The sequence below is a fragment of the Argentina anserina genome, chromosome 5, assembly GCF_933775445.1.
Source record: "Argentina anserina chromosome 5, drPotAnse1.1, whole genome shotgun sequence".
In the NCBI taxonomy this organism is placed as follows: domain Eukaryota; kingdom Viridiplantae; phylum Streptophyta; class Magnoliopsida; order Rosales; family Rosaceae; genus Argentina; species Argentina anserina.
Genome location: NC_065876.1, coordinates 2,257,265 through 2,268,892, shown reverse-complemented (window position 1 = coordinate 2,268,892; position 11,628 = coordinate 2,257,265). Strand labels below are relative to the sequence as shown.

The window sequence follows — 11,628 nt, the reverse complement described above, 5'->3', positions numbered from 1 at the left end:
AACGGAAGAGACGAGGAAAACTTCTTTCAAATGCATGTTATATGTCAAATGTAATTTACTGAATCACTGTTACAGTATTTTGCTATACACTACTTTTATAATATTGCTCGACCTAATACTTGTTCCAGGCGTAGCAGATCGATCCTAGTTTATCACCTGAGGACGGGATCTTTTGAGATTTCAATACCATGTAGAGTTTTCGGGCCCTGATCAAATGTAGATCGTAACGTTTATATTCCCTCAAGAAAATAAAAAGACTGTAAAATCTGCAACTTTAACGTGCGTAGTTATGTACGTACACGTACTACAGCTAGCTAGCAGGGTTATATATGTTCAAATTAGCATAACTGGATGTATCATATATACTATATATATGAGAATTTTCATGTGCGGACGTCCGACGACGGCATACCGCAATGGCGAGGCGGACTAGTATAGCCGCACTGCCCACCTTTTAGTGATTCCGTCTGTGCCGGTCGGAACTCCATCGGTGAACCACGGCGACCGAAATCGCAAAATTGCCGGAATCCGCCCAGAATCTTGAGTTTTGCATATTCCGGCCGCCACGGGTCGTCGATGGAGTTTTGACCGGCACAAATGGGATCGCCGGGAGGTGGAGAGTGCGGTTGTGCTAGTCCGCCGCGCCGTTGCGGTCTGCCGTCGCCGGAATCGGCGAATCCGCACGATGCGTACGCCCGCACCTGAAGTGGCTTGATTATATATACATGCATACGACACTAAAGTTTGCCAAACCGATTATTCGACGCCTTATATATTTGCAACGGTGATCTATACATTATTACCTAAGAACTAGACGGTAGAGATGTGAAAACTCGATCGGAAAGTTGGCAAAAAATGAAAATCCGTACCTTAAGCTAAGATACAGACCTTCACACCTTAAAAGCCCCGTATATATATATATATATATATATATATATATATATATATATATATAGTTTATATCTAGAGTGAAACTTCACTCTGAAATTACATAGTGAAATTCTAATTTTGGCACACTTTTCGGTCAAATATTTTCACCATAAGTGATTCAATATTTAGGTATGCTATTTAAAATCATTTCTACAAAATTTTATTTAATTCAGACATCGTTAAAGTATTTAAATTAGATTAAATCAATGAATAAATTAAAACTGTTCAACGTGAACCATTCGTGTAAATCTCAATTTTGAAAGCTCAAACCATTGTCAAATTGTATGAAATTTTGTAGAGATAATCTTGAATAACATACCTAACTATTAAATCGTTTATGGTGATAACATTTGACCAAAAAATATGTTAAAATTGGAACTTTACTATGTAATTTCAAAGTGAAGTTTCACTATGGATAGATATATATATATATATATATATATCAACTTGTTCGATTCAAAATCATATTATAATTAATGACTAAGTCCTAATTTTCTTGGTGGACGTTAACACGTTTGGTGTGTTTGCTAAATCAGCAGCAGAAATGGAATTCTGGAGCCTATGAGGATTGTTTATGAGTGTGAAAATGTAACGACCCCAAAATTTCGAGCTTAAAAACTCGAAATTCTAAAGTCGTTAAACACAAAATAATCTCAAATAAATCGAAATCATTAAAGTGTAACAGCGGATCAATTCTGAGTTCTCAATACAACTCAGACAACCAATTATTACAACCCAAATTATAATCCATACACAAAATGGAAATGTAATAATCCTCACAAAACACTCACAAATCTCACAAATGAAATTACACAAATCCTCACACACTGATCCATGCTAAAATCTCACCACAAGTAGAATCCGAACGACTTCGAGCCTCTGTAGTCGTCACTCAACCTCCACTACTCTGCACCTGCGGAATTATCCCCTACACCATCGAATTGGTGCACCGGGATTGTGAACACAAACCCGGTAAGCTTATAGCTCGTATGAGTAAAATCAAAATATAATTCGCATATCAAAATATACGAAAGATCACAAAACAACAAATATAAATGCCCTCATGAGTCAATGGACAGCCCATCTGGTTGTCCCAAAGAAATATGAAAAGAAACGCTCATGAGGAAATTAAGTAACCCTTCTGGTTACCCAATGCATTTATAATACGGGTACCAAGAACTCTGGTACACATCTGTTACCCCTCTCGTAATACACCGCTGATATTGGATAGCCACCCGCTACCCAACATCCAAAACAATCTGAGTACCCATGAGCAGATAACCACCAGTTACCTCACATGCAGTACTACGCAGATATTGGGTAACCACCCGCTACCCAACATCCAAAACAATCTGAGTACTCATGAGTAGATAACCACCCGTTACCTCACATGAAGTACTATGGCTGACAGACTAGAGCTCTAACTGTATCGTAACTTTCGCCCGGCCAAAGGCTAGGTTTCGACTTGCCAAACACGTACAATAATCTCACATCATATTGTACCAAAAATCTGGTCCGAAGACAATTCACATTTTAACAATCTCAATGTTAAAAATCACGTACAATAATCTCACATCATATTGTACAATTTCAAATCACATGCTCAATATAATCACAATAAAATCATAACAGTATATTATATAGCAAACTATATATATTCGTACTTATTTACCATTTATACAATATATATATAGTCCACTATATCTTATACATATCATATTTCACCACACATGCTCAATTCACAAACTTCCGTCATCGAAATGACTATTTTTAATGAATTAATAATAGTACGTAATTTAATGAACTATATATATATATGTACTTATTACCATTATACTGTATATATGTAGTCCACTAAATTATATACATGTTGTAATTCATTTGATAATCACACTTGCAAAAATGTTGAATCACCACGAGGGTAGATTCGTAATTCAGTGAGATTTTACTCACCTTATAGACTCGAGCGTAATTCCACAATTCCCGATGATAATTCCTTTCCTTGATTTAACGATCACCTTGAAAAGATAAGAAAAGAATTTAGATTCGTTTCGTAAACCTTTAAATGCCGAAACAGTAATAATCGGTTACTGTTCAGCAATTTTTCGGTTTTACGAAATTACTGTTCAGTGTTACTGTTCACTGTTACTATTCCCGGATACTGTACAAATATGCACTTAATACGTATTTCTGTACGTATAAATATTATATACGTATTTCTGTACGTATAAATATTATATACGTATTCATGTACGTATAAATATTAATACGTATTTCTGTACGTATAAATATTATATACGTATTCCTGTACGTATAAATATTAATACGTATTTCTGCACGTATAAATATTATATACGTATTTCTGTACGTATAAATATTAATACGTATTTCTGTACGTATATGTACGATTTAAATGTAAATACAAATTCAGTAAATAAAATTTACTAAATTACCCTTTTACAAAATTACTTTTTACATTTACTGAAAGTAATTTATATTTACATTTACCGAAGGTAAAATTTTAATTACATTTACCGTAGTAAATAAAAATTACATTTACATTTACCGTACACAGTAAATTACCAAAATACCATTCTGTCAAAACTGTTCCCACCGCCGCACGTGGCGGCGCGTGTGCCCCGGCCCACGCGCCGAGGCTAACCACGGCGCGTATTACGCCACCGCCGCCTCCAAACTCTCCCCCTCCTCCTCCTCTACCTTCCTACCGCCTCCGACTACCCCTAGGCTATCCCTAGCCTCCTCACGCGCCACCTCTAGGCGGCGGTACCCCTCTCCCCCATCCCACCTCAAACTCCCACAAATCCATTCAAACATTCAACAACATCAACACCACAACTCGATTCGTTCATCCCTTACCTCGATTGAGCCGTGGGGAGCGCCGGAGTAGCTTGGCAGCGGCGGAGGGAATCTGCAGAAACTTTGCAGCGTCCTTGCGATCTCACGGCGGCGAGGCACGAGCTAGCGGGCTGGAGGATGGCTGAGGGCGACCTTGCGGCGACGTAGAGTGGGGCGGTGCACTTCACGGCGGCTCGGAGACGGCGAATCGAAGGGGAGAATTTCGGAGAAGGAGAGGAGAAGAAAATCGGGGAGAGAGAGAGTTGAGAGCGGCGGGATGAGAGAGAAAAGAGAAGAGGGTTTCTGATTAAGGAAACCCTAATCCCATAATTATCTATTTATACTAGTTTCCAAATCGGAAACTAACTTCCGACGTTAATAACTTTTACGTGCGTCGTCCGATTAGAACGCGTCACATATCCACGAACTCGTATCGACGAGCTCTACATCTTTCGTGAAGAAAGTTTTCACAACCGAGCGACGAAATAAAAGTCGATAAATTCGTTCGGAAACGTAACGTTTTCTTATTAAACGTTCTCGTAACGTTTCCGTTCCCGTTTCGTAACGTTTGCAAACAATCATATTCGGTTTAAAACAAACTTCACAACTTAATAGAATTTAATTCAATTCAAATATTGTTTGAAAACGAGGGTTATTACAGAAAAGGGTTTGCTGCCTCTTATCTCTGATACGAAAGTCTAACCCTGCACATCATATATGTTTGAGACCTAGAGAACACGGAGACATAATGTTGCAAATTGTAATCGTTTGACTGCGTTGGATTAAGTAATGGAGTATTTTGTAATAAAAAGTTGCTCAAAGTCTCAAACTGGTCGTAAACCCTACTTACATTTCTCAATGTTTACCACTTTAATCCTATCAATTAAGCCTGCATTTGTTCCCTCTGCGATTCAATCCGGGTTAACAGAATTAGATGCCGAGTCGACACAGTACGTATCCAATAGCTGTAAATTAACAACATGGTTTTATAATTGATCTATAAACAATCTGCAGACAATGCGTCATACGTATCTTATATTCAAAACGATCGAGGTTGAATATCGAGTCAAAGAACAGGGGGATCTTTGACCAGCAGGATCAATCTTGGACATTTAATTACTTGCTTTCTACGTATGGTTCAAAACCCAGAAATTAAATAAATAACAGAACTACATAAGGCTAAGGTTTTGATATACTTTCATTGGAGGGATACAAATTAATAAGCGCAATGACTAATCTTACTTCATGGTACGTAAGTTTAAATCCCGATGATTTCTGCGCGCATTAGGGTTTTGATTTGAGATGTTTATGCATATATATATATATGATAGTACGTACTCATTTGTATTAGGTATTGATCTGCATGAGATATGTATCTCTACTACTATAAAAAGGACATCCAAAAGTTTTATCAAATTGTGAATTTTCGGATATACAAATTTATTACTTTTACTAACAAACAGACTATTAAGGGTATCATAGTTAAGACTTAAATAAATTAATTAAAAAAATATTATTTATTCTCTAATTTTAACCACATACTTTTTCACATAGATAATTACTCACTTCTAACACCATAGGTGTGGGTGATTTCTAGTATGAGTTTTTTTCACCAACAGTCCCTCAATTCTGGTGTACCTACCAATGTGATACCTCAACTCTTAATTGTACCAATGTGATACACAGACTCTAGTATTGCTATCATTGAAGTACTTCCGTCAGTTTTTTTCAACTTTTCCGTCATCTTGGTGACGTGGCAAGTACGTGAGGCCCACAAAGAGGGTTAAAAGACAAAATTAACCCCATCTGAGAGGAGCAATGTTTTTCCCGCCCTTTACCTTGAGAAAGACACCCAACAATTCCAATTTTGGCGCCAATTTTCCCTCCCTACTCCTTAATTTGTCTCTTATCTAAACTAAAAAACTACCGCCAACCAGTCGACCACAATCTGATAAAACCTAGATCAATCTCATTTTCTATTTTTACCCTATCACTTGTTAAACTAACAGAATAAATATAGAAATTTATATGGAACATCTCATTTCCACAATCTCATAAGAATATAGAAACACATAACTTAACGAAATTCAAATACATGTTTAAGTACCATTAGTTCTTACAAGCAAAAATCATGGCAGATCAACATAAAAGGTGGCAACTAATTGTACTTAAACATGGATTTGAATTTCGTTAAGTTATGTGTTTCTATATTCTTATGAGATTGTGGAAATGAGATGTTCCATATAAATTTCTATATTTATTCTGTTAGTTTAACAAGTGCTAGGGTAAAAATAGAAAATGAGATTGATCTAGGTTTTATCAGATTGTGGTCGACTGGTTGGCGGTAGTTCTTTAGTTTAGATAAGAGACACAAATTAAGGAGTAGGGAGGGAAAATTGGCGCCAAAATTGGAATTGTTGGGTGTCTTTCTCAAGGTAAAGGGCGGGAAAAACATTGCTCCTCTCAGATGGGGTTAATTTTGTCTTTTAACCCTCTTTGTGGGCCTCACGTACTTGCCATGTCACCAAGATGACGGAAAAATTGAAAAAAACTGACGGAAGTACTTCAATGATAGCAATACTAGAATCTGGGTATCACATTGGTACGATTAAGAGTTGAGGTATCACATTGGTAGGTACACCAGAGTTGAGGGACTGTTGGTGAAAAAAACTCTTCTAGTATATAGAAAGTTGGAAAAACATGTGCATTATAAATTGTTCTTAGATAAATATATACTATAATTGGAGGAAAGCTGTCAAAATATTAAAGGGTTGCTGCCGACGGTTCAAAGAAGGCACCGATATTTTGACAATTCTAACAAGCAATGCCTGGTTACTTGATCTACATTTATAACTCTCTTAGACTTTTCGTGCAATTTCTATATGAAGTTTCAAAGATAAGCCAATAAATTAATTAACACTTAAAAAATATCAACCCGCTGACATGCATTGTGACGAACTCATAAGTTTTATCTGTTTGTATTCTCGACGTACACTAGAACCAGAAATTTCTGGAGGTTTTGTTTGAATGGGAACCCAGCATTGAAACTGGAATGTATCAATATATAATACTGATGGAAGGAATCATGGAATAGCATTGGACAAATTCCATTGCATATCACAAATCCGCAGAGAAAGAAAAAAATTTATAATTCCGTATTATATAAGTCAGTTTGCTTTTAATTACAGCAAGGGTAACGTAGTCTTAATTACTTTCATGGAGTTTTTTATTGAAAATTCCATGAAACTCCATGACAAATCCCACCAAGTGTCAGGGATGCACAAGAAAAGATGGAGAAATTTAACAAGATTTTTGGTAGTCTTACTTATGGACCATGGTTGGAGATGAAAATCACTTGAAGGTGATTGACTAGTCTGGCTGCTCTTACTCTTCTGTTTAATATTGCTAGACCGGTACCTAGTGTGATATAATGTGTATGTACGTGATAGTGTATTTATTAACGGTATTTAATACAGATTAGTAGAAAACAATGTCTGATGCAGATGTACATATATATATATATATATACGTTGCTATTTCTACTGTTCTACAAGGATCTCTACTTAAAAAAAATCAAAAAAAAGATCTGTACTTTGCTAGATTTTGTTATTTAATTAACTAAAACTACACTACTAGAACAAAACCCTAAAGTGACGAAATATTTTCGTCACCTAAGAGTATTATTCGTCACCTAAGAAGTTACGTGACGAAATTTTCGTCACCTAAGAGCCGTGATTGAAGAACTTAGGTGACGAAATAAAGTGATTCGTCACTATACCGGGAACTTACACCACGATTTCTTTTTCGTCTCTATCATTATAAAGTGACGAGACTTTTTCGTCACCATAACCCTAACACTACGAAACATGTTTCGTCATTACTTGTTTAGCACGAAATCCCTCCGACTGCTGACTATTTGGACATCCATGTAAGGCCACGACATTTTAACTTTCGTCACCTTAGTGTAATATATTTTATTGAAGCTGTTTTGATTAAATTGTTTAATTGTTTATTTTACCTTCAATATTAATTAAAAGAATACAAAATTGAGCAAAACTATATATATATATATACATACATTTCATAATCAAGTTCATACAAACCATTCCAAAATATATAAACTACTAATTAATTTCAACTTGTTCATACAAAATATATATTCAAAAACAAACTAGTGACTTGATTATAATAGTTTACTAGACACAGACTAGGAAACTGAGGCAATGTTGATGGAACCATTGCCTTCATCATCATCACGGGGCTGCTGTTGGGGGGGAACCGGCAGCTGTATGCCAAACTTGTCAGAGAGAAGCTGCTCCATTTGTTGAAGACGAGCCTTAATCTGTGTGTTCTCTTCCCTGGTCTCACGAGCTTCCTCCTTGGCTTGTCGGGCTTCCTCCACAGCTTTATCAACAATCTCTGCAGCTCGCCTAGAACGTGAAGTGCCGGTCTTGTCTGGCCCCTGGCTCAAACCATGACTGCCTGCAAAGCCCATTCCCCTGATCTCGTTCATGTTTCTATGTTTAAATGTTGTTTCAAACACATTTGCTTGAGTTTGTAGTTGGTCTAAATGAAGATCAATATCTTCTTCAGCCAGCAATACTTACATACCCCAAATTATTATATACTCGTTAAAAGCAAACTAACAAACTTATAACTACTTATTAACTGACCTCAACCAGCTTCTGCTCACTGCTTGAATGCAGGTAATGAGAAACTCTGTCCCTCTCCCTTCTCAAACATTCCTCTGCCTGTATAGGGTCACAAGAGGCATTAGACAACATACTGGTCTATGAACTCACCTCACCAAAAAAAAAAGCATATCTAAATGTAAACTTGCCTTCAGCATATAATCTGGACAAGAATCCTCCAAAATCCAATTTGATGCTTTACGAGAATAGTAGTCACCAGTATCGTTTAGCAGTTGTGTTTCAAAGTCCTGTTCATAAGAATCCATTTGCCCCATGCCAATCTCAACAAAGATGTCTATCACATTCTTCAATAGCGCTCTGTCAATCTGCTCTCCTTCACGTTCTTTATCGATCTGGAAGTGGCGGTCAAACAACACTCATTGAATGACAAGATCAAGATATTTCTCAGTACAAGATCAGGACTAATGAACTTACAAGACCAATCACAGCAACTCTGCCATTAGCATTTACCTCCCGGTAAACCTGAGACCACAAATTAAGTACATCAGTTATTGAAGCGACGCCTGGTAGTGACAATGATTTAACAGAATATTATAAGCAAGCCAAGTCCTACTGTCCTTTGATAAGAAATATTAGAGAGACATGACTAACCAGATCACGAAAGCAGGAGAGACCAACTTCATTTAATGCAGGAAGCGACCTACGCGCAATGAAGTAACGATCGAGATAATGAAAGAAGCGTGATAGCCACCTAACCATAATCTTATGATTGGCCCATCTTTGGACAAGCTCCCGCAGCATGAACTCATCATGCTTTTCTCTTAAAGAGGGCATCACCTGTGTAATAAACAACCAAATTTTGATATATATTTCCAAGTAAGTTCAGATAAAAGCATGTCACTTGCATGATTAATAACAACAAGCTAAAGTTCTCACCGTTGAGGTAATGTATTCCTCAAATGCCTCCTTGTACTTGTCATAAAGCTGTTGAGAATAATCATATGGGGGCTTTTGCGTACACATGTTATAGATAGTTCTGTACTTGTAGTTAGGGAAAATTCACCTCACAGCACAATAAAAATTACTTCACAACAGCCTTGATGGAAAAATAAAAGACGCAATACATACATAAACAGCAGTATCAAGAGTCAAGACCAACAAATACGAATCATGACTAAAGGATACGTGTAAAGCATCATGTATTCCTCAGAGTTGAACTGAGCCTCTGGCAATCCCTCTAGAATCCTCTTCAGCTTGGTGATCCCCTTCTGCATGTAGTCCCATCCTTGATCCAATTCGATAACCTTGCGCTCCATTTCTGTGAATAATTATGCTCGACTCCCAACTGCAACTTTATCAGCATAATTCAAAACAAAACAAAACTGATAAGAACCTAGCCTATAATAATAATAATCACGAATTCCATAACCACCATCACCAACACACAACCACAAATCGAAAGGCAACGACAAAAATGAGCTTTAATCAGACCAAAACCACCTCAAATATTTTCGGCGTATTGAAATTAATAAACAAGCTCAACAACACAGGGAAAACCTAGATATGTGACAAAACAACATGCACCGTCAACATTCACTCGACACAAAAATGCGCAGAGATTCATCATCAAAAAATTGAATGCGAAAACAAGAACCGTATATACCTAGAGAAACCGATCCCTGCGAAATAAAGCATATCACACAGCAAAGAACCCTAGGCCAAACCAGAAGCGAACAATTGCAGGTCAGAGAATCGAAAATGTAACCATTACGAAGAAATAAAAAAGAGGCAAAACGACGAAGCAAAAAACCAAACCCTGGGAATCGTGCTAGAAGGTAAAAGAGAGATGCCTATGAGAATCGAACGGAGAATAGCCGGAGAGGATGTGAGGGGTTACCTTGGATGGGTGAGATTAGGATGAAAACCTAATCGGAACAGTGCGCTGGAGAGAGAAGAGGGCTCGAGAAAATTCCCAAATACTACGAACCCTGGAAATCGCGGAGAAAGAAAATGGAGGACGAGACTGACTGGGAGACGGGTATTTCTTTTTTTATATAGAGGAAGCGGAGTAATCTTATTTGATGAAATTTTCTTAAGAATTCTATTTTTACGAATATAAGTTTTTTTAAATTGTAAATTTTTTATTTAGATATTATTTTCTGAAATTTTTAAAAATGTAGATCATAAAAAAAATCATATTACACAAATATAGGCTGTGTTTGTAGTACTTATTGGGTACGGTGATTATAAGCTAAGCCTTCTATTGCATTTGGTAATCCAACTTCTTGTTAGCGGCTTCCAAAAGCAATGGCTTTTCTCATCCAAAAGCCGAAACTGTCTCACCCCTCATTTTAGAAGCAGAAGCGTTGAAGATTACTGTGGCGCTATTTACTGTGCTTTAATGAAAGTTTAAAAATACCGATTTCTATCCTCACTTTCTCACTTCCTCAAATCAATTACACTCACTTGCCACAAACCCTTGTCATCAATTATAGGCAGAGCAGCTTCTCATTACAAACACACAATTTCTCCATTTGATGTTTCATCACCCTCGCCTCATTACGATTCTTGGTTCGTAATTGAAGATTGAAGACAAGCAAGGTGCTTGGAAAATTTGCATTAAGGTTAGTTCTTTATCTATTTCAGTTTCAAATTTCTTTGAATCTGATGAATATTTGAGATTAGTTTGTTCTGGGTTTGTGTGATAAAGTTTACGATTCTGTTGGCATCTGATTCAATCAAAACTAGGTTTTGCTCAATTGTTTATATAATGAGATCTATGTGTGTTCATTGCTATGTAAACGAAAAATGGTAGGTGCTTATGAGGTGATCTTTGTTGCTATCTACATTTTATAATATGTGGCTTCTCTTATGTTGTTGCTTGTCTATACTTTGTTTCAGTCTTAGTGCTTATGTGACTTATGTGAGTATTGATGTCATCCATATCAAAGAAGGCTTGCAGATGTGGGGAGGAAGAGACTTAGTACTAATACTTAATTTTTGATGTTTAACTATAATATCTTTGTAATAGAAATTGTGCTTCATTATTCATTGCCTTTTTTGAAAAGATAGAAATTGTTAGCAACTGCTTGTGGGGCGGCAGACATGTTGATATTGGTTCTAGGGAAAGAAAGACTAGATCTTGGGATGCATAGGATTCTGAATGCCACTGTACACTACGTGCAACAGA

At 36.8% G+C, this 11,628-nt stretch overlaps 1 protein-coding gene across 7 annotated transcripts; it reads right to left on the bottom strand.

Annotated features, from left to right (window-relative positions):
- Positions 1–7,870: 7,870 nt before the first annotated feature.
- On the bottom strand, positions 7,871–10,485 carry LOC126793510 (cullin-1-like). Of its 7 annotated transcripts, none has more exons than XM_050520056.1 (9): positions 10,336–10,476; positions 10,102–10,151; positions 9,624–9,783; positions 9,375–9,474; positions 9,090–9,275; positions 8,913–8,960; positions 8,623–8,830; positions 8,460–8,533; positions 7,871–8,352 (listed from the first exon to the last, which is right to left on the bottom strand). In XM_050520056.1, the coding sequence occupies exons 3-9, from the start codon at positions 9,752–9,754 to the stop codon at positions 8,296–8,298; spliced, it is 804 nt and encodes a 267-aa protein (XP_050376013.1). In that variant the 5' UTR covers positions 9,755–9,783; positions 10,102–10,151; positions 10,336–10,476; the 3' UTR covers positions 7,871–8,295. The 7 variants fall into 7 exon arrangements, with proteins under 7 accessions (XP_050376013.1, XP_050376009.1, XP_050376010.1 ...); XM_050520052.1 differs by having other exon boundaries at positions 7,873–8,303; positions 9,624–9,789; XM_050520051.1 differs by having other exon boundaries at positions 7,874–8,303.
- Between the last annotated feature and the right edge of the window lie 1,143 nt (positions 10,486–11,628).